General features: G+C 45.3%; 1 protein-coding gene across 1 annotated transcript in view; it reads left to right on the plus strand.

Moving 5' to 3' along the window:
* Positions 1 to 21,572: 21,572 nt before the first annotated feature.
* Positions 21,573 to 22,972, plus strand: part of IPPK (inositol-pentakisphosphate 2-kinase) — a 77,507-nt gene continuing 76,107 nt past the window's right edge. Inside the window, exon 1 of the mRNA XM_061618059.1 lies at positions 21,573 to 21,949. Within this exon, the coding sequence (XP_061474043.1) occupies positions 21,869 to 21,949 (81 nt within the window). The 5' untranslated portion in view covers positions 21,573 to 21,868. The remainder of the gene's footprint in view (positions 21,950 to 22,972) is intronic.

The raw sequence follows: 22,972 nt of genomic DNA on the forward strand, positions 1-22,972 counted from the left end.
TAAAATGCCTGGGAGAAGAGGAAAGTCTTGACCTGGCACCAAAAAGATAACAGTGTTGGTGCCAGGCTCACCTCGTCAGGGAGATCATTCCATAATTTGGGGGCCACCACTGAGAAGGTCCTCTCCCTTGTTGCCAGACTCCCAGCTGCCCTTGGTGGAGGCACCCGGAGGAGGGCCTTTGATCTTGAACATAGTGTATGGGTGGGTTCGTATCGGGAGAGGTGTTCCATCAGGTATTGTGGTCCCAAGCCGTGTAAGGCTTTATAGGTCAAAACCAGCACCTTGAATCGAGCTCTGAAACATACAGGCAGCCAATGCAAGCGGGCCAGAATCGGTTTTATACGTTCAGACTGTCTGGTCCCTGTTACCAATCTGGCTGCTGCATTTTGGACAAGCTGCAGTTTCTGAACCATCGTCAAAGGCAGCCCCACGTAGAGTGCACTGCAGTAATCTAACTTGGAGGTTACCAGAGCATGGAGAACTGAAGCCAGATTATCCCTGTCCAGATAGGGACGTAGTTGGGCCACCAACTGAAGTTGGTAGAAGGCACTCCGTGCCACCGAGGCTACCTGAGCCTCAAGTGACAGAGATAGTTCTAGGAGAACCCCCAAGCTATGAACCTGCTCCTTCAGGGGGAGTGCAACACCATCCAGGACAGGTTGGACATCCACCATCTGGTCAGAAGAACCACCTACTAGCAGCATCTTAGTCTTGTCTGGATTGAGCCTCAGTTTATTAGCCCTCATCCAGTCCATTGTCGCAGCCAGGCACTGGTTCAGCACATTGACAGCCTCACCTGAACAAGATGAAAAGGAGAAATAGAGCTGCGTGTCATCAGCATACTGATGGCAACACACTCCAAGGCTCCGGATGACCGCACCCAACAGCTTCATGTAGATGTTGAACAGCATGGGGGACACAACTGATCCCTGCGGAACCCCATACTGGAGAGTCCAGGGTGCCGAGCAATGTTCCCCAAGCACCACCTTCTGGAGGTGACCTGCCAAGTAGGAGCGGAACCACCGCAATGCAGTACCTCCCACTCCCAACTCAGCCAGTCTCCCCAGAAGGATACCATGGTCGATGGTATCAAAAGCCGCTGAGAGATCAAGGAGAATCAACAGAGTCACACTCCCCTTTCTCTCTCCCAACAAAGGTCATCATACCAAGGCTGTTTCCATGCCCAAACCAGGCCTGAAACCTGACTGAAATGGATCCAGATAATCGGTCTCATCCAAGAGTATCTGGAGCTGGCTTGCAACCACTCATTCCAGGACCTTGCCCAGGAATGGAACATTTGCTACCGGCCTATAGTTATTAAGATTTTCTGGGTCCAGAGAGGGTCTCTTCAGGAGTGGTCTCACTACTGCCTCTTTCAGGCAGCCAGGGACCACCCCCTCTCACAGAGAGGCATTCATCACTTCCCTGGCCCAGCTGGATGTTCCATCCCTGCTAGCTTTTATTAGCCAAGAAGGGCAAGGATCCAGCACAGAAATGGTTGCACGAACCTGTCCAAGCACCTTGTCAACGTCCTCAAGCTGCACCAACTGAAACTCATCCAAGAAATTGGGACAAGGCTGTGCTCTGGATACCCCGCTTGATTCACCTGCTATAACACTGGAGTCTAAGTCCTGGTGGATGCTAGAGATTTTATCCTGGAAGTGCCTAGTAAATTCATTACAGTGGGCCTCAGATGGTTCTACCATGTCCCTGGGGCCAGAGTGTAATAGCCCCCGGACAATTCTGAAGAGCTCCGCCAGGCGGCAGATTGATGATTTGATAGTGGCAGCAAAATATTGTTTTTTTTGCTGCCCTTACTGCCCCTAAATACAGCTTACCATAGGCACTTACTTATAATGGGTTTTAAGTTGATTTTAAAGATGTTTTAAGATATGTTTTTAAAAATGTTTTTAGCGTTTTATCATCTGTTGTTTGCAGCCCTGGGCTCCTTCTGGGAGTAAAGGCGGGATATAAATGTAATAATAAATACATAAATAATAAATAAAGTAATTTTTAATGCAATTTTTATTCTTCTCTCCCATATGAAGGTACAGCATGTATTAAAACTTGAGGCAAAAAGATTTTGACATATTGATAAAAGGATTTCAGACTAATCATCTGACAATACTGGGACAAAGGCAAAGGTCTGGTAAAGGTGCTTTAGGTCAAGGAGGCTGACGTTTCCTCACAGAGACTGGTGTTGTCCTGGAAGGTTTCTGTGCAATAGGGCAATCACCCCTCTCCAAGCAGTGAAGATAAACAGGTGGAGGGACTACTCCTAGGTTGCAGTTTCTTTATCTCTTGTGGGGCCTACAAGCGCTGTTGCTTTTTTGGGGGGTGTTCTGGTTGGCTTTAGGACTAGCACTCTGCCTGCTTGCTTCCTTCCTCTACCTGTATATTTGTTTTAGTTTTTTTAATGTTTATTTGCTGTCAATCTAATATACAAAGAAAAATGAAGAAAAACAAATAACCAGGTTTAACAAACAAACAATAAATTTCCATTACCTAATCAAGCAAAGCATACAGAAGTCTAAAAGTTCCCAGTAATGTGTATCGTCTTATCCCTATTACACCAATAAATTATAAAAACACTCATTTTTTTCACAAAAAATATCCAATTGTTTGCCTTCTCTAACTCTTCCCATGCTCATCGGCTTAACCATACATACAATATCCCATACTTAAATGACAATAAACTAAAATAACACAAATCACCAAAAAACAACAAACTGTCAAAAATAGAGCATTAAACCATTTTATTCAAACAGCATTAAAAACGTAGAAGAGTTAAAATGTTTAATCTCAAATTAAAAATAATTAAAAGCCAAGTAGAATCAAAATGTTTTTGCTTTCTGCCTAAAAATATTCAGAGATGGGGCCAGTCTCACCTCCTTAGGGAAGGAATAACATAAATTGGGGGGTGGGCTATCACAGAAAAAGGCCCTAACCCACATTTCCACTGACCAAACACCTTCTGGTGGTGGGACATACAACAAGAAAACCACACAACTCTTTTCTCATAAGGAAACCGACCCTATAATTCTGCCTTTTACTTTCTTCTAAAACTTGGAGAAACAAGCAATGCTGCTGGAGACTGTTTAGTTTAAGGGTAACACTTCTAAAGCCCCTAAAACACAGCTCTGGAAATACTGAGTCACATTTCAAGCTATTGTGCTGATTTCCTGCTCGGCTAATTGCAACTCGTGCCAAAAGACTACCGTGAATGTTCCAGATTTCTGCTCCAACCTTAAAAAGATTATTGTGCATGTAAATGTTATTGTCATCATGAGGATTTAGGATTTACATAGATACATTAAGGTTTGGAGCTTTAATTCATATTAGACACTTTGTGAATGTTCTGACTATAATATTCAAGTATTGTCATTTCTAGAGACATCATCTTCATCACCTGTATTATAGCCAGCATGGATTTTTCACATTCCACCATGTTAAACTGAAAATATTCCCCCATGCTATTCTGCTGCTTCCCATAAACTCATTTCAAAGCAAAACAAACATTATAGTCCTGAACTCAGAAATGTTTGCTTAACAACCCTCTAAGTTTTCATGGCGATATACAAAACACTCCGAGACAATCTAGAGTTCAAAGTGTAAAACAAGAGGAAAAAAATCCAGACCCCAGACTTTTTTCTGTGTCATAATTTGTTGAAATTAATTAAAAATCAGCCATGTTCACAGAGTACCTGTAATCCTATTGCTGACCTTGCCCCATATTCTGACTTTGATATTCTGCAGTTCAAACGTTTTTTTACAAAAAACCTGGCTGATTTTTTATTAATTTAAGAAATTTAACATTGGACTGTATGATAAGGCAGGCATGCTCAGTAAGAACCAAATGTCAGTGTTCTAAAAGCCAGACTAACAGCTACTTGGCTAATCAAGGGACCACACCAACACCAGATATTTATTCCACTTTAAACAGTCATGGCTTCCCCAAAGAATCCTGGGAAATGTAGTTGTGAAGGGTATTGAGAGTTGTTAGGACACTCCTATTTCCCTGACAGAGTTCCAGTGGCCACAGCAGTCAACCCCTCCTCAGATAATTCTGGTGACTGTAGCTCTATGAGGGGAATAGGGGTTTCCTAACAGCACCCTTCACAAACTACACTTTCCAGGATTCTTTGGGAGAAGCCAATACTGTTTAAAGTGGAATAAATAGCTGGTGTGGATGTAGCCAGGGTGGGAGACTACTCATGTCTGTTGTAGAATAAAAAGGTGGGGAACCCTGAAAAATAATGATGCTGTTAACTATGTTTTCCTTTTGAAAAGGAAATGGGCTTTCCCTCTAACCAGTGCCCACCCACCCACCCAATCTCCTCCCCTCTCTTCCCCCTTCCCCTCCACCTTCTTCACTTCCCTTCCCCTCTCCCCTCCCTGCCCTTCCCAAGGCCAGTTTCACCTGCCCTAAGCATGACTGCACAAGAGTAAATCCCATTGAGCACAACAGGCATGCAAATAATCAAACCTACCCTACCCTTCTCCTCCCTCCTATCCCTCCCCCACCCTTCCCTCTTCCCCTCCTGCCTTTCCCTTCTCCCCTCTTTTCCTTCCTCCCCTTTCCTCCCTCCCTCCACCTTCTTCTCCTCCCCCAGGTTAGTTTCACCTATCCTAAGCATGACTGCATTAAAGTAAATCCCACTGAACTAAATAAGCATGTAAATGATCAAACCTGCCTTTCTCCTCCCCTCCCTATCCTTCCTTCCCCTCCCCTTCCCTCCTTTTACTCCCCCCTCCACTCCTGTTCCCTCTGCTACCCCTCTTCCTTCTTCCTCCTCCCCTGCCCACTCCAGCCCACCCTTCCTCTCACTACCCCTCCCTCTCCCTCCTGCCCCTCCCCCTTCCAATCCCCTCCCCCTCCTTCCCTCCCCTCTCCCCTCCCTTCCCTCTTCCCTTTCCTTCTCCATGTTCCATTTCACCTATCCTAAGCATGATTGCAGGGGAGTAAATCCCACTGAACTCAATAATCAATGCATTCTCAGCAAACTTGGACAGGATTCTATTTCTTACCCCCCCCCCGATTAAAAAGCAGATAAATTCACTAATAGGGAAAAAAAACCTTGGGGTTTAAGAATGTACCTTTAGCCAACAGATATTTCTATCAAACCTTAACAAGCAGGGAAATTGGGCAGCTATAGTGAATGCACGAGAGGTGCAGGAGGCCTGACTTCTTCTCGGAAACATTGTACTGCCCTACAAATTTGTCAAAATGCAAACACAATATGGGTTGGTCTTTCACAGGCACTTTCTGTGAAGCTTGGAAGCATTTGGAAACTTGTGCAGAATAGTCAGTGCCATTATTCCACAATTGTTTTTGGAGTGTTTTTAGTGTAAATTATGCAAAGTGTTGCTGTACTTCACATATTCACAGAAGCATAAGCAAAAGAAAATAATTTAAAATAGGAAACTTCACTAAAATTGCAAAGTAAATCAAACATATTTAAAGTGACTATCTGAACTATGTTGTTGTTATGTGCCTTCAAGTCGATTACAACTTATGTGTCCAAAGTATGATAACCTCAGTTTTAGCTTCTAGTGATAGTTCTGGTTTAATTTGTTCTAACACCCAATTATTTGTCTTTTTTGCAGTTCATGGTATGCGCAAAGCTCTCCTCCACCACCACATTTCAAATGAGTTTATTTTTCTCTTATCCACTTTTTTCACTGTCCAACTTTCACATCCAGACATAGAGATCGGAAATACCATGGTCTGAATGATCCTGGCTTTAGTGTTCAGTAATACATCTTTACATTTGAGGACTTTTTCTAGTTCTCCCATAGCTGCCCTCCCCAGTCCTAGCCTTCTTCTGATTTCTTGACTATTGTCTCCATTTTGGTTAATGACTGTGCCAAGGTATTGATAATCCATGACAAGTTCAATGTCCTCATTGTCAGCTGTAAAGTTACATAAATCTTCTGTTGTCATTACTTTAGTCTTCTTGACATTCAGCTGTAGTCCTGGTTTTGTGCTTTCCTCTTTAACTTTCATTAGCATTCGTTTCAAATCATTACTAGTTTCTGCTAAGAGTATGGTATTGTCTGCATATCTTAAATTATTGATATTTCTCCCTCCAATTTTCACATTTCCTTCATCTTGGTCCAATTCCGCTTTCTGTATGATATGTTCTGCATATAGATTAAACAAGTAGGGTGATAAAATACACCCCTGTCTCACACCCTTTACGATTGGGGAACCAATCGATTTCTCCATATTCTGTCCTTACAGCAGCCTCTTGTCCAGAGTACAGGTTTCGCATCAGGACAATCAGATGCTGTGGCACCCCCATTTCTTTTAAAGCATTCCATAGTTTTTCATGATCTACACAATCAAAGGCTTTGCTGTAATCTTTAAAGCAGAGGGTGATTTTCTTCTGAAATTCCTTGGTCCGTTCCATTGTCCAACATATATTTGCGATATGATCTCTGGTGCCTCTTCACCTTCTAAATCCAGCTTGGACATCTGGCATTTCTCGCTCCATATGGTGAAAGCCCTTGTTGTAGAATCCTGAGCATTACTTTACTTGTATGGGATATTAAGACAATAGTCCGATAATTACTGCATTCCCTGGGATCCCCTTTCTTTGGAATTGGGATGTGTATTGAACGCTTCCAGTCTGTAGGCTATTGTTTTCCATATTTGTTGACAAATTTTTGTCAAACTTTGGACAGATTCAGTCTCAGTAGCTTGTAGCAACTCTATTGGTATGCCATCTGTTCCTGGTGATTTGTTTCTTCCAAGTACTTTAAGAGCATCTTTCACCTCACATTCAAATTTCTGATTCTTCATCATACGGTTTCTCAGTGAATGAATCTGTCATCCTTGCATCTCTTTTATAGAGTTCTTCAGTGTATTGCTTCCATCTTTCTTTTATTTCCGTCAGTCAGTGTGTTCCCGTTGATTATTCAACATCCCTACCCTTGGTTTAAATTTCCCTTTAATTTATCTAATCTTCTACCCTTTTTGTTGTCCTCTTCTATTTCTATACAATAACCATTGTGATAGTTCTCTTTGTCCCTACGTACTAGTTGTTGTATCATTGCATTTGTTGAACGATATCAACTGTCTTAATAATGTTGCTTCCTGCTAAAACAAGATCAGCACAGCACATATCTTCTTTCTGTTATTTGGGCTGATTGCAGGTGTTGCCACAACTTACCATATGCTCAGAGACGTATGTTACCAAATTCTTCCAAGGTACATAAGAAGTGGATTGGACCGTGAAAAAACAACCAAAATTGTGTTTGCATTTTTACAAATTTGTAGGGCAGTACAGTATCTCAGGTCTCCTGCTCCCCTGGTGCATTCACTATAGCTGCCCAATTTCCCTGCTTTTTAAAGTTTCATAGAAATATCTGTTGACTACAGGTACGTTTTTAAAAATGCAAGGGTTTTTTTTTTGCCTATTAGTGAATATTCCTTAAACTTTTGGAGCAATTCTATTTAAGACTGAATTGCAAAGTGGCACATTATACCAGCTGACTGCAGGTTTTATTACAGCATTCTGTAATACAACCCAAGGAGTCCAACATGCTTTGGAAACAATCAGTTCTTTCAAAAACAGAAACATACAACTCATTGATGTGATGCCAAAAACATCCAGTTCGTGACACAATCATCATTCACTGAATTCAATTCTTTCCCCTCACCTGCAAAACAAAGAAAAACACATTGGCTTCTTTTATGCCATCTTTTTAAAAAATCAATAAAATTCATAAGCTTTCCTGGCTTGCATCTCCCTTGCAAGACAACATTGGCGACAATAACATTTTTAAAATGAAACATGCTGAAGTTTCCCCAAACGTAATATTTAAAACATTTAAATCATGAAGTTATGGCCATAATACTCAAACTATTTCCTGAAGAATTGTCTCAATAAGACATTTTGGCATGCAGCCAAGTCGGTTAAAGATTGTGTTATGGCTGCCTTTGTAAATTGCTAACAATATTGCTAACTTCCATGCTGTTAATCCAGATCCTGTCAGGGCTTCAGAACCAGCAACTACAGGGAACCTAAAGCGCACAGTACAGCAGCCATGATAGATCAAAATGGACTATGGTTGGAAGGATCTGTCCATTCTGGTTTTCTCATTTTCCCAATCTGAAATTCAGTTCTCTGAAGCAATCTGGGAATTTTGTTTTGAAAAGTCCTCATGAAAATACTTCTAATAAATACTCCTAATAAACACATTTCTATATGCAGTTTTGACTAAGGTACACATTTTTGAAAGCAACATCTCCTAATATAATGCATTTTTGTATGTTATTTGTACATATATATTCTGTTTTTATGCCCACTTCCCCCTAAACTATGCATTTTTGTAAACTTTGCTTGGTTGGAGCAAAATTTAGATGTGTAAACTCTGAAGAATGGCTATGTTTCAGTTCTCATATTATTTCGGAAAGTGAGAATTGGATAGATTCTGATTTAAATGCGAAATGAACCAAATTTCTTCCCCATCCATAAAATGGACCATTCTGTGTAATTTCTGTGCAAGCTACTTGAAATTTTGTTGTAGGTTTTACTTTCTGCTATGTGAAACTTTGGCATCCTGAGGGATGATAAAATTAGAAGGAAGAAAACAGCCATGAAGCCGAAACAGAAAGGAAACAATAACATGTTTTGGCAAGCTAGTGCTGGTGTGTGTTAACACCCTGTGTGGAGAACTGTTGATAAAGCAAGGGTCCCAGTTACAGTATTCCCCCCCCGCCAGATAGATTATTATAATTCATAGTCTGCATCTTATGTGGATTCATCCATGTAAGTAATGAAAGGAATGCAAGATAGAAAAGTCTATCTTTTTGGCCCAGTTCCTGATCAATATAAAAGATGGATAATTAACCATTTTGTGACTTCTGTGGTTTGTTCTGAAGGGGTTTTTTTGTGTGTATGTTTTTTTTCTTTTCTTTCCTGTTGCCTGCTCTGTTTCACATGCTTTGCCCACGTGAATGAAGGCTGAAAGATCATGGCATGCTGCCTTGAAATGGAAATGGACTGCTTTCAAGTCGATCCCGACTTATGGCGACCCTATGAATAGGGTTTTCATGGTAAGCAGTATTCAGAGGGGGTTTACCACTTGCCTTCCCCTGAGAGGCAGTGACTGGCCCAAGGTCACCCAGTGAGCTTCATGGCTGTGTGTGGATTTGAACCCTGGTCTCCCAGGTCGTAGTCCAACACTCTAACCACTATACCACACTGGCTCTCATGCTGCCTTGAATTGGTAACTATAAATGTTATTCTAACTTAGCATGCTAAGGAACTTGGAACTTGTATTTTACAACTTGATGGGCTGGATGTTAGGAGGAGACTATTTTAATAAAGTTACTCTATTTGATTGCTTTGTGAATGCAATTAATAGTTTGTATCATTACTAAACCATGAATTAGGTTTATGCAATTTATATTATATAGCTTTAAGTTGCTTTATTTTCTTTAAACTTCTGTAACTCGCCATGTCTCCACCGTCCCTTTACTCTGTATGAATATTGTGTCCTGTCTGTATTGCTCTAACACTTCCCCCCCCCACACACACAGTGGGGTGTAGCGTCCATCACACAGGGGGAGCACTCATCCCCACCTGGAGGGAAACTCTCCATTGCCAAAGGCCAGGCACTCCACTCAACCAATAACACTCATAAGCACTTTTATCTTGCAGAATCATAGCCCATATGCAGGGAGAAGAACAAACTGTCACCACTCACAGAGCTCCATTGCAACCCCCAAGGGGGAAGGGGTTTGTACAATCATTGCTCACCTCAGCCCCACTGGGGGTACAGGTGGTGGAAAGGTTAAGACATGACCACTTGCTGAGCACTCAAGTGACACCTCTCACTCCTTTTCTCTTTCTCATCCCTCTCAACTCCTCACAAACTCAGGTCGAGTCACTTTGTGCTCCCTAAGTTGCTCTCCCACAGGTACAGGAAACATATCATGCTTCAGTCTATGGTGACCAGAAGAAAAGTCCACTCCACAAGCCACAGCAATTAAGCGAATGCTCCCAGCTGTTTCTCCATGGGGCTGACAAAGTACTGGAGATAGCATATAGCCATTATGCCAATCATACATAATAAGGCTAAGATGCTGATAGCCTTATCTTTCACAAAAGTATCCAATCCCTGTTTGAAGCCATACAAGTTGAGAGTTGTTACTATATATTGTGGGAGCAAGTTCTATAGTGTAACTATTCACTATGTGACAAAGTACTTTATTTTGTCTACCCTGAATCTCCCATTTTTCAGTTTCATTTAATGATCCCATATTCTATTATGAGAGTGAGAAAAACGTATGCATAACTTTATCATATTCTTCTTTATTTGCCTTGTTTTCTAAACTCAATAGGCTGAAATGTTGTAACCTTTCTTCATAGGGGAATTGCTCCATGCCCTTGATAATTGTGGTAGCTTCCCTTTCTGCACCTTTGCCACCAAATGTCTTATATCATTATGTTGCTATTACATTGGTTTTTAGTTGTGTCCTGTGCCCACTGGGCTCACTGTGTGGAAAGCGGGTTGGATTTTTTTTTTGTAAATTACAAAATAATAATGTAAATGTACTGCCTCCAAGTCGATTCTGACTTATGGCAACCCTATGAATAGGGTTTTCATGGTAAGCGGTATTCAGAGGTGGTTTACCATTGCCTTCCTCTGAGGCTGAGAGATAGTGACTGGCCCAAGGTCACCCAGTGAGCTTCATGGCTGTGTGGGAATTCAAACCCTGGTGTCCCAGGTTGTAGTTCAACACTCTAACCACTACGCCACACTGGCTCTCTACAATCCCGTTCCGCGCCCGGTACCTGCCGGGCAAAGGGGCGTGTTTGCGGCCGCAGCCAAAGCCTAGGCTGCCATTATGTGTGTGTGCACGTGGCGCGCCGTCGTGACACACAGAAAGGAGGCAGGGCGGCTGAAGGCCATTTAAGGCCTCTCCACCAGCCTCCCGCCCTCCTTTGAATTTTGGCGGCGGCGGCTCGCTTGTCAGTGCACATGGCTTCCCAGGGCTCGTTCTAGGCCGGGCCTTGGTGTGCGGCTGGCCGTCGCGGCGGATCGGGGCAGTGCAGTGCGGCGGCGAGGCCCCTGGTTCAGCGGCGTGGCAGCAGGGGGCCCTCGGCCATGGGAGTCCCTCCAGCAGCGGCGGTGCTGTGGCGGCAGCAACGGGGCTCCAGGCCGGGGAGGCCTGCAGGAGGCATCAGCAGAGCCTGTGGCGTGGCGCGGCGCAGACGACAGCAGCAGCGACTATCCGCAGCTCAGGATGCCACCCAAAAAGGGCAAGGAGGGCTGAAAGGGAAGGGAAGGGCCCCCAGGGCAGAGGGTAGACGCCCACCCCCATTCATGATAAAGGAAAATAGTAATGCTATCTGCCTCCTCTGTGCAAGACATTTTTCCTGGCTGTTATGAAACAGGCTGAGCACAGATTTTTGGAATATGCTTTTTAAAAGTAGGAGCTAGACCACAACATAGCAAATGTGCAATTGCAACACAGCTGTATATGACACTCTCCTCTATGTTTAAAAGCATTGTTTTCGATAAAGAAGCATTCCCCACCTTTTATTATCCTGCACCCAGATAAGCCCCGTCACGTCCCCCATTAGGTCACTTGGTGGCCCAGGAGGCCTGGATTGTCTGGGGCTGTACAGGGGAGCCAATTGGTTGGTGACTGTGGGGTGCAGGGTGAGAAGAGGGCACAGTCCGACCAGGCTGTGAAGGTGCCAGGGCCCCTCTAGTGCTTCCTCATGCTTACCACCTCTCCTTTCTGGATAAGGCACTCCCTTTGCTTCTGCAACAGGGCATAGGCCGGGGGGGGCTTTAGCGGAAGGGAATAGACCTGGCTACACACTCAATCTCAGGATGCCGCCCAAAAGGGCAAAGTGGGCCAAAAGTGAAGGGCAGGGCCCCCAGGGCGGAGGGTAGATGCCCACCCCCAGCTGTGGAGGAGTGGAACATAGCCAATGCACTTCATGTGCTGTTATTGCTAGGGTTATTTTACCATTTACAGGGATCTTGGACCCTGGAGATGAAGGATTGTAGCTCAGTAACAGATCACTTGCTTTGCATGCAAAGGGTCCTCAGGTTCAGCCCTCGGCACCACCAGTTGGGACCAGGAGATACTTCTATTGGGGGCCCCTCGCCCACTACAGAAAGTGAAATAGGAGTAGACTCCTCTTCTTGATACTGAAGTGTATTTTTAGTTTAAACCGACTGTTTCTATTCATTTACCAATTACCTAGAGAGGTACTGGGCTATCTGACACTGGGGACATTCCAGGGGCAGCTGGTCAGCCATCTGGGGATGGTTTTATTAAGGGATGTACTGAAAAGGCCATTCCACTTCCACACTGTCTTTGCAAACCAGGAAAGTTTGGAGATGCTCTGTCATAACGTAGCAATATTCTGAGATATCATATAATGGTGGCCTCTATGGCATGCACCATTAAAATGGCAGCCGCAAGCAGTGAACGCTGTGGGTAATGTTTCATCCCAGAGCATTTAGGGAGAAACATGTGGCCATCAGTTGGAGGCCATTTGGATTGGAGCTATGCAATGTAATGACAAAGAGCAGAGGCTTTTTGAGGAGGGCAGGTGGCAGCCACAGGCAGAAAGGAGGCTGCAGGAGCCAGTAGGGATCCCAATTAGTGCTGCAACTTCACCTCCAAAACTACCTCACTTCCGCAAATGCACAGGGAGCTCATCCCCTCTTTTCACTGTCAAGCTTCTCCTCCCCAAATACGTTCTTCAAAACCCTGCGATATTCTGAGTAAACATAATTGGGATTCTGCTGTATGGGCGCAATCATGGACGCCCTTCCATGGGAAGAAGTAACAATACACTCGGTGGGATTTTCTCATAAGTAAATGTGCATAGAATTGGTCCACGTCATATTTCTCTGAGTAAATTATCTAAACATAAGGGAATTCTTTGCAGTAATCATGTACAGGCTGCACGTTTGCTTGCATCTTCTCTTTAGCTAGTTTGCAAACTGACTGTAGATAAGGTGGCCACCCTTGTTTTACAGGCCACTAGTCCTGTGCTTTTAAGAGTCAGTTGATCTGCAGACATTAGAAGATGACATTGCTCAACTCCATGCCATCTAACAACTGCTGGATATGAACCCGCAATTAAACACGCCAGAAGGATAGCAGAGGCTGCTCAAGGAAAGTGTCCCTTCCCAATTAAGCTCGAGGTGCTATGGACCTTGCTGGCAGACTGCCCGGTTTCTGGGGAGACTCATTTTATGATGCGTTTTTTCTTTATTAGGTGGTTTTCTGGATCCTATACTGTGGCCCCCGGCTTGCCCTTGTGGCCGGCAATTTTAAATCAGCCTTAGGTACGGACGCACTGGTCCAGGGGACGATAGATAAAGACATACACTTGGGCAGGGTTATTGGCCCCTTCCCATCATCCCTACAAGTGGGGTAAGTCAGTAGTGGTTTCATACCGGATAGTCTATGCACAGTGGACTACACTGCATTCAATGTGGTGCGCGCCTGTGGCAGAGGTGCCTTATGGGCAAGTGTGGCAGCTAATCTGCCTGCATTGCCGGCTGTCGAGTTTTGCCTTTTTGGTCGACTATGCAGCAGAGCATTACCTATGGGCTGCTGTATTCTTGTATGGAGCACTTCAGCTCCTTCTTGGAAGGGACAGTCAGGAGACGAGAGGGCTCAGAAGCAGTAGGGTGGACTTTGGGTGCAGGTTAGCACCTGACGGCACCGTTTATAGCGTGGCTATGAGCTAGGGGGTTCCTTTGGCAGCTGGGAAAATGGAGGATCCTGCCCCAGGGTTCACTGGGTTTATGTTGCCATAACAGGGATTTCACAGCCTTCCACAGCTTCAGGGTTTGTCTTTGTTTTGTTTTGGCTGCCTTATGCACCAACCTGTGGTGTGCCCCCCCCTTTCCTGCAGTGTGCCCATGGTGTTTCAGTTAGAGGATGGACCGACTCTGGGGGGAGAGAACTGCTAGTCTCATACCACACACTGGGAGATGGGGGAGGGGAGTCAGAGATGGCCATATGCCTATCTGTTGCCCCAGCATGCTCACCAGCTATCAGAGGGCAGGAGAGGATTTCTGGGAGTTACGGGCCAGCAGGGGCTATACAAAGTGTCCGTGTTCACCTGACCCGCCAGGGATTGTTGGTCAGGGAGGTGCCCTGTGACCAGCTGTTGCAGGCAGCGGCCCTCACACTTAATTTTGGAGCCTTCCGGATGGGGGGGTGGGAGTGTTTGGGTCTGGGTCAGACTTCCGTACGAGCCATCCGGCTGTCCAAGGTTTGTTTCCAGGCAGACCAGGGGCGCAAGAGGCACACCATTATTTTATCCTGCCCCAGGACTGGACACGTGTCCTATGAGGGCGTCATGGTGTTTTGGTTTTGGTTTTGGTTTTTTGGCCTATAGCTACAGGCCCGATTGCCTGATATTCAGGGGGAGGGATCTTCCCTCATAAAGTTTTGGTCTAGCGTCACAGAGCCTGGGAGCAGACGCATGGGGGTTTTGGGGGGACATGCTCCTACGGAATTGGGGCTGCATACCCGGCAGGTGAATTGCCTACCTGGAGTACATTCACCCCTGGGGAGAGTCTGAAGGTCCAGGACCCAATTGTTCACGATTGTTTCCGTTTTGGCAGGTTGCTGGACGGGGATGGAGCAGTTGCACAGCCTACTCTGCAGCCATGGCATGATCTTCTAGGCTGGCCGTGGGGCCGCAAACGCACATTGGTTCACAGCCAGGCCTCTGATCGTGGGCCACAGTTTGGTGGCTGGGTCGACAGAGTATGCGCTGGGGATGGTCTCCTACCCATGTTGTTCCAGCAGGGTTCAGTGCGGAAGGTCCCGCAAGTGGTGGTCATTCCCCTGGGTGGGAATGACCCTGGTTACTCAAGGGCAAGGCCCTCAGTGGCAGGCATGTGAGGACATGTGGTTGAGGCCACGATAGCCTCTGGTCGTCTGTCGTGGTCAGACATGGAGGGCAAGGCCCTCAGTGGCAGGCATGTGAGGACATGCAGTTGAGGCTACGATAGCCTCTGGTCGTCTGCCGTGGTCAGACATGGAGGGCGAGGCCCTCAGTGGCAGGCATGTGAGGACATGCAGTTTGTGAGGCAACAATGGCATCTTCTTGACGGACCTGCAGAGGGGTCTGCACAAGATTCTTATCGGGTGTGGGGTAAAGGGAGACTAAGCAGAGGCTTGTCCCCTTTTTGTGGCAAGGAAGTGCGGGGGAAAGGTTAAAAGGGAAAGGGCAGCTAGGTGACACCTTTAGGCACCTTTGGGGGTGATTGGCGGTCCGGGGGCCTGCAGCTCAGGGCTATACGGCCCGCGGGCAGAACACGGGCCGCCTTTGGGGCCAACGTGCCTCATCCGCTCGGAGTTTCAGGGCTCCGGGGGGCGGTGATGTGGGTTGGACCCCCTACACATCTTCAGGGTGTGGCCCGAGCTGGGGTCTGGCACAGGGCAGCCCCGGGCTCAGGCAAGGGTTTGGTTGCCCTATGGCTGCAAGCAGGCTTTGCCTGGATCATCAGAATGCTCCTGTACTTGATTTCCCCTCTGCAGGTTCATTATTCTAATTGATTCCGTTTAATAAAGTGGCCCATGATTTAACCCAATGAATGGTGTTTGTGTTTTATTTCGGCAATAGGCCGCAATCCCATTCTGCGCCCGGTACCTGCCAGGCAAAGGGGCGTGTTTGCGGCCGCAGCCGAAGCCCAGGCCGCCATCATGTGTGTGTGCACGCGGCGCGCCGTCGTGACGCACAGAAAGGAGGTGGGGCGGCTGAAGGCCATTTAAGGCCTTTCCACCAGCTTCCCACCCTCCTTTGAATTTTGGCGGCACCCGCCCGCCCCTCCCTCTGCTGCAGTGTGATTCATTTGGTCGCTATGGGGCCGACTAGGAATTTTTGGCCTGCCTGCCTTGCTTTGCTGGCAGGTTTCTTTTGCCTACTCCACACTGTGGTTGGGGGGAAGAGTCAAGGGTTAGCACGGGTGCCTTTGGGGTTAATAGGCTGATTGGTCTGTTTTGGCTTAACATGTTAATGGTCACTGGTCAAGGAAGTGCGAGGGAAAGGTTAAAAGGGAAAGGGCAGCTAGGTGACACCTTTAGGCACCTTTGGGGGTGATTGGCGGTCCGGGGACCTGCAGCTCAGGGCTATACGGCCCGGGGGCAGAACACAGGCCGCCTTTGGGGCCAACGTGCCTCATCCGCTCGGAGTTTCAGGGCTCCAGGGGGCAGTGATGCGGGTTGGACCCCCTACACATCTTCAGGGTGTGGCCCGAGCTGGGGTCTGGCACAGGGCAGCCCCGGGCTCAGGCAAGGGTTTGGTTGCCCTATGGCTGCAAGCAGGCTTTGCCTGGATCATCAGAATGCTCCTGTACTTGATTTCCCCTCTGCAGGTTCATTATTCTAATTGATTCCGTTTAATAAAGTGGCCCATGATTTAACCCAATGAATGGTGTTTGTGTTTTATTTCGGCAATAGGCCGCAATCCCATTCTGCGCCCGGTACCTGCCAGGCAAAGGGGCGTGTTTGCGGCCGCAGCCGAAGCCCAGGCCGCCATCATGTGTGTGTGCACGCGGCACGCCGTCGTGACGCACAGAAAGGAGGTGGGGCGGCTGAAGCCCATTTAAGGCCTTTCCACCAGCTTCCCACCCTCCTTTGAATTTTGGCGGCACCCGCCCGCCCCTCCCTCTGCTGCAGTGTGATTCATTTGGTCGCTATGGGGCCGACTAGGAATTTTTGGCCTGCCTGCCTTGCTTTGCTGGCAGGTTTCTTTTGCCTACTCCACACTGTGGTTGGGGGGAAGAGTCAAGGGTTAGCACGGGTGCCTTTGGGGTTAATAGGCTGATTGGTCTGTTTTGGCTTAACATGTTAATGGTCACTGGTCAAGGAAGTGCGAGGGAAAGGTTAAAAGGGAAAGGGCAGCTAGGTGACACCTTTAGGCACCTTTGGGGGTGATTGGCGGTCCGGGGACCTGCAGCTCAGGGCTATACGGCCCGGGGGCAGAACACAGGCCGCCTTTGGGGCCAACGTGCCTCATCCGCTCGGAGTTTCAGGGCTCCAGGGGGCAGTGATGCGGGTTGGACCCCCTATACATCTTCAGGGTGTGGCCCGACCTGGGGTCTGGCACAGGGCAGCCCCGGGCTCAGGCAAGGGTTTGGTTGCCCTATGGCTGCAAGCAGGCTTTGCCTGGATCATCAGAATGCTCCTGTACTTGATTTCCCCTCTGCAGGTTCATTATTCTAATTGATTCCGTTTAATAAAGTGGCCCATGATTTAACCCAGTTAAATTTTTAAGGAAATCTTTGACAAATACACATTTCAGGACACTAGTCTCATATGTATGCAGATTGAATGTGGATAATTTATTAAGCCAATGCTGGACAACATCAGAACTAAAAGCATGACACTGTATCATTATTCTGAACTGTTTCAACATTACATTGCATTCTTCTCCATTCCAGGAAGTGAGTCACAACAATGCATGAAATTATAGGTTTAGGAAAGGGCAATAGTTGTGTAACATTTTTCCTCTAAGCAAAAAAACACTTGACCTCACCTCTAGAAAACTGTAGTTGTGTTTTAGCCCAAGATCTCTACTGGAACAAGTTAAGCTACATAGTTATTCAAATAAAAGTCAAATATACTTCTGAAGAAACTGAAAGGCATGATCTGAAGCCTGATGAACTAGTTTGCCTATATTTCAATTAACATTCTGAATGAAAGAGATCAGACTGATTCTTACACATAGAGAACCCGTATCAGAGGACTACATCTTTACACAGTACACCCTTGAATCAGGGTCCTTGATTTTCAAGTGGGAACATTTGTGTTTTGGACAATTAAAATGGTACTTTAATGCAAAAAAAAATGAACACAGCAAATATTAGGAAGAACTAATTATCAGTTGATTTTTTCAACAGCCAACAGTTATATTTCCCTACAAATCATTTATTTTATCAACTGTATAAATAATAACATTCAGCATATACATGTAATGTAAATGTACTGCCTTCAAGTCGATTCCGACTTATGGTGACTCTATGAAGAGGGTTTTCATGAGGCTGAGAGGCAGTGACTGGCCCAAGGTCACCCAGTGAGCTTCATGGCTATGTGGGGATTCGAACCCTGGTCTCCCAGGTTGTTGTCCAACCCCTTAACCACTGCACCACACTGGCTCTCGCATATACATGTAGTGGGTCCAAAAAACAAATCTAATGCATTGATTTTTGAACCATTTCTCAATGTTGCTACCATTCTCATTCTTTTATTTTTATCACTAAATGGCTGCTTTCCTCATGCTTCCAATGTTTAAAATAATGTAAATAATGAGATCATATCAATTGGGTGAGTAGCTTTTACATTTCAGTGACAACAATTTAAAGTAGGGATGTGTGCAGGGGAAAAAGTCATTTTGAATTCCACTTCCGATAGGCCAGTTCACCTTGAACAGCTTCATACAACACCCACCGTGCTTTGGCTTAATAAACTTTAACTTCCAGAAAGTCCAAAGTTTTGACTATAATGAGGAAACAAATATAACTTTTTAATACGTTGTCAGAACTAGATACAATTTGCAGGCATAGTAGTCCATTCTGAGGGGATGAATGTGACCAAATTTCATATAAGGTGCAGGGATTTCGTGCAATGGAAGCATTTAAAGTTGGAGGCTCTTCCAAAAAGAAAAATGGCACAAAATCTTATTTTTGACAGAATTGCATGAAATATGCAGACATAGTAAATGCAGAAGGGGCAGATGAAACCTGTCACATTTCAGACAGATATATTTATGGGGTTTTAAAGCAGTTTTAAAGCTCCCTGGGAGGGAGGGAGGAGAAGAGAGCTGATCTTGCTATTTGTACCTCTCTGATGCATACCGCCTCGGATACGGGATGTGGTACACATCTAGTAGCAACTGATGAGCTTATTATCTATGAATTTGTCTAATCCCCTTTTAAAGTGATCCACGTCCTGGCCATTAGTACATCTTGTGGTAGTGAATTCAGAACTGTAGAATTCACTACCACAAGACGTATTAATGGCCAGGACGTGGATCACTTTAAAAGGGGATTAGACACATTTAACTATGCAGTGTGTGAAGAAGTATTTCCTTTTGTCTGTCCTGAATCTCCCAGCATTTAGCTTCATTGGATGGCCCTGGATTCTGGTATTATAAACGAGGAAGAAAACTTCTTATCCACTTTCTCCATACCACACATAATCTTATACACCTCTACCATATAATTTCCTTTTTTTATAAAGTAAAAAGCCCCAAATGTAACCTTTCCTCATGGGGAGTTGGTCCAACCCCTTAATCATTTTGGTTTTCTGAATCTTTTCCAATTGTACAATATCCTTTTCTGTGATGCAGCAATCAGGACTGTACACAGTATTCCATCTTCAGCCACACAATACATTTGTACAACAACACTATATTAGCAGTTTTATTTTCAGCCCCTTCTCTAAAGATCTAACATATAATTTGCCTTTTTCACAGCTGCTTCAAGTTATCCAGCATGACCCCAAGATACCTTTCCTGGTTAGTCACTGCCAGTTCAGACCCCATGAGTATGTATACGAACAGGATTTCTGCCCTCATGTGCATTGCTTAGTGCATTGCTTTATAGTTGCTTACACTGAATCACACTTGCCATTTTAAGTTCCATTCACCTAGTTTGGAGAGATCCTTCTGGAGGTCTTCACAATCCTTACCACCCTAAACAATTTGGTGTCATCTCCAAGCTTGGCTCCTTTACTGCTCACCTCCAGATCAATTATGAACAAGTTAGAAGCACAAGCCTCAATACTGATCTTTGGGGGACCCCCACTCCTTACATCCCTCCATTGTGAGAACTGTTAATTTATTCCTATTCTCTGGTTACTGTTTCTTGTTCTCTTATGGATCAGTAACTGGTTCTCTCCTCTTATCACATGATTGCTAAACTTACTTAGAAGTCTTTGCTGAGGGACCTGGTCAAAGCTTCTTGAAAGTATTAAGTACACATTGTCTACTGGATCACCCTTATCCATATGCTTATTGACACAATGGAGTCTAAAAGGTTAGTTAAGACAAGATTTACCATTCAGTGGTATTTAATCTAGGTTTCTGGTTATGGTTTATTGTGATCTCAAGGCTGCACTGCTCAGGTAGAGCTGAAAACTGAATTTCTACAGGTTTATCACCCCAGGATTCGGCTCCTGAGCTGTAAGTTATCCCTCTTGGATCTAGCTATATGAGCTGTTTACTGCTTTTGGACCATTCTCCTAGTACACAATGCCTTGCTGTGCCCTTTTTACAGTTTTAACAAATGCTTTCCCAGCCCTGCCTTGATATGCTAAGGAATGAACCTGGGGCTGTATCGCTAAACTACTGCGCCTCCCTTAAATGAGCTCAGCCAGTTCAGACTGCAGGTGGTGGGATCACATTTTTGAAAATTTCCCTATGGAAATCTCCCTACAAAAAAAACCCCAAAACCCAAACCAAAGCAAATAAACAAAAAACAAAAACCTATGAACACCATAAGCTGCCTTACATGGAGTTAGATCATTGCTCCATCTAGCTCAGTAGTGATTACACTAGCATAGCATAGCTGGCTAGGATATAAGCTTTCTCCTAAGTAGGTTTTTTTCCATAATTTGCAGAGAGTATTATCTTACAGTGGAGGACATGCAGCCTAAACTGATACAGTACCTCATAATTCCAGAACTCCATTCCATTGTATGTATACAGTAGGCATCAAATAGCAGAGATGGGAAATAGTTCTCTTAAGGCTTCACAGATCTGTTGCCAGAGTCAACAATACTGATAAATCAAACTGATTTTGTCTACGGTTGCTCAATATCCTTATAAATGCTGTAAGTCTCAAACACAGGAAGCTGCCTTATACCGTCAGCCCATGGCCCCTCTAGCTCAGTACTCTCTTTACACACTGACCAGCAGCTCTGCTCTCCCTGACGGCTCTTGCGCAACCCTACTTAGATGCTTGGGACTTTCTGTGTGTCACTCTGCTGCGTGAGGGTTAGCAAGCCCTGAAAGGTGGGCTAAAAGCCTTACAATTCCAACGGAATATTTTATTTTCATTTTTAAATCTTTAAGTGTCTAGGGTAGGGGCAGATGATATATTTTTTAAAAAAGGAATGTATTAGCGAGAATACTAATGTCTGTCTCCACTGCTAATCTTATTCACGTCCGTTGTATCATCCTGACAGGTCATAGGGTAAGAAATAGGAATATGCAACCATTTTGCATTTAACTTCTGGGGCAAGCAAAGACAAATCAAGAAGTAATTGCATCGTGTGCATATATCTACGTCTATATCTATATAAACACCTTTCAGTCGCTTTTCCTTATCGCACTCACACACCTAAAAACCATTCTGAGCCTTCTGCACATGCTCAGGAAGATTCTTTCCGATCAACGATGGCGAAGCTCTTTCTTTCATCTCTCTTGTCTACCAAGAATAAAGATGGCGCTTATCATAACCAAAGCCTTACGGGCTGAGAAGGGAAATCCAGGCTGAGGTTGATGCCCACATTAAATATGGCTAGTTAAGGAAGTCCCTCCTCTATGCAATGCATTATTTTCTTGGGTTGGTGACCTCCGCTTGCCCCAAGGCGGGAGGAGGAACTTCCTGTCCTGAACCGGGCGAAAGGCTAGTCGTGTGTCGAAAAACTACCAGGTGGTTGACTCGCGAACGTCCGTCCGGGAGCCAGAAAGGCTGCGCTCGTTGCCGTTGGGACTTGTGGGCGGGATGTGCGGGTGCGCGCGCAGGAAGACGGGGTAAAAACGGTGGCTATAGCTGAGGTAAGAACAAGGGGGGAAAAGAAGCAGGAGGAGACCGGCAGCCCGGAAACTAAAACGAAGTGGCCGTTGGCTGGGGGATGGAAGTGGAGAAGATGGATGAGAATGAATGGCGATACCACGGAGAAGGCAACAAGAGCCTCGTCGTCTCCCATAGACAGGTAAAGGCGCGCCGCTCGCCGCTCGTATAGCGCCTGCCCCATGCTGAGCTGCCAACGGCTGTCCTGAGTCTCGTGCACCGGTTTTTTTTCGCCAGCACCTCCCTCCCTGCGGGTTAACGGAAATTGTAGCCGGTCAGTTTGAGAGCGGGGTGGGGAAGGAGGAAATGGAAAGCCCGTCTGCTCCTTCCTCTGAACCCCCCTTTCTCTTCAATACTCACCGCTGAGGAAAAAATTCCCTCTACTACCCGCTTCCCTTGCCTCTGAAGTGATGCAGGAGGAAGACGGGGAGGGGAGGAGACCCTCGGGGCGTCATCCCTCTTTTCTCTGGGGTTGGGAGTGGGAGAAACAAAGTGGTCCAACAGACCCTCTTCTCCTGCCTCTGCCCTAAGAAAGAAAAAAGAAAAAAACCCAGATGTTTCTTACTTCTTCCTTTCTGGACGATGTATTAAAGTTTTGTGACTTTTAAATATATGTATATAAAAAACACATCTCTACCGTTTTTCATTAAACGAACGAACTTCAAAGCGGTGCTGAAAGAGGTTTGTAACATTGAAACCTGTCAGTGGATCAAGTCTTCGTTTTTTTGGGGAGAAGGAAGTTTTGGAAACTCCTGATTTATAGGAAAACTCACTGCATGCATTAAGTATATAGAGTAGACTACTACATCCCTACCAAGATGGGTACCATCCCTGGTTTTGTATTATTAATATTAATATTATTGTTATTGTTGTTGTTATTAGAATTTATTACCCACCCTTCACCCAGAGGTGCCAGGGCAGATTACAACAAATTTAAACACGTAATTAAAAACAGTTAAAAACAACCTAAACACCATCACAGAAAATAGAGTGGGTCTTAAAAATATGCAATATATAATATAAAAATATACTCTGGAATCTTCACTTCGTGGGAAGTCCATAATCAAACTGTTCCTTAAAAAGGGTGGATTGTGTGTTAGTTACAATAATTCAAATGGAGTGACTTTCCTTATCTGAGCTTAAAAGGGGTGGGTGTGGGGGAAGG

This window comes from Rhineura floridana, chromosome 3 (genome assembly GCF_030035675.1).
Source record: "Rhineura floridana isolate rRhiFlo1 chromosome 3, rRhiFlo1.hap2, whole genome shotgun sequence".
Lineage (NCBI taxonomy): Eukaryota > Metazoa > Chordata > Lepidosauria > Squamata > Rhineuridae > Rhineura > Rhineura floridana.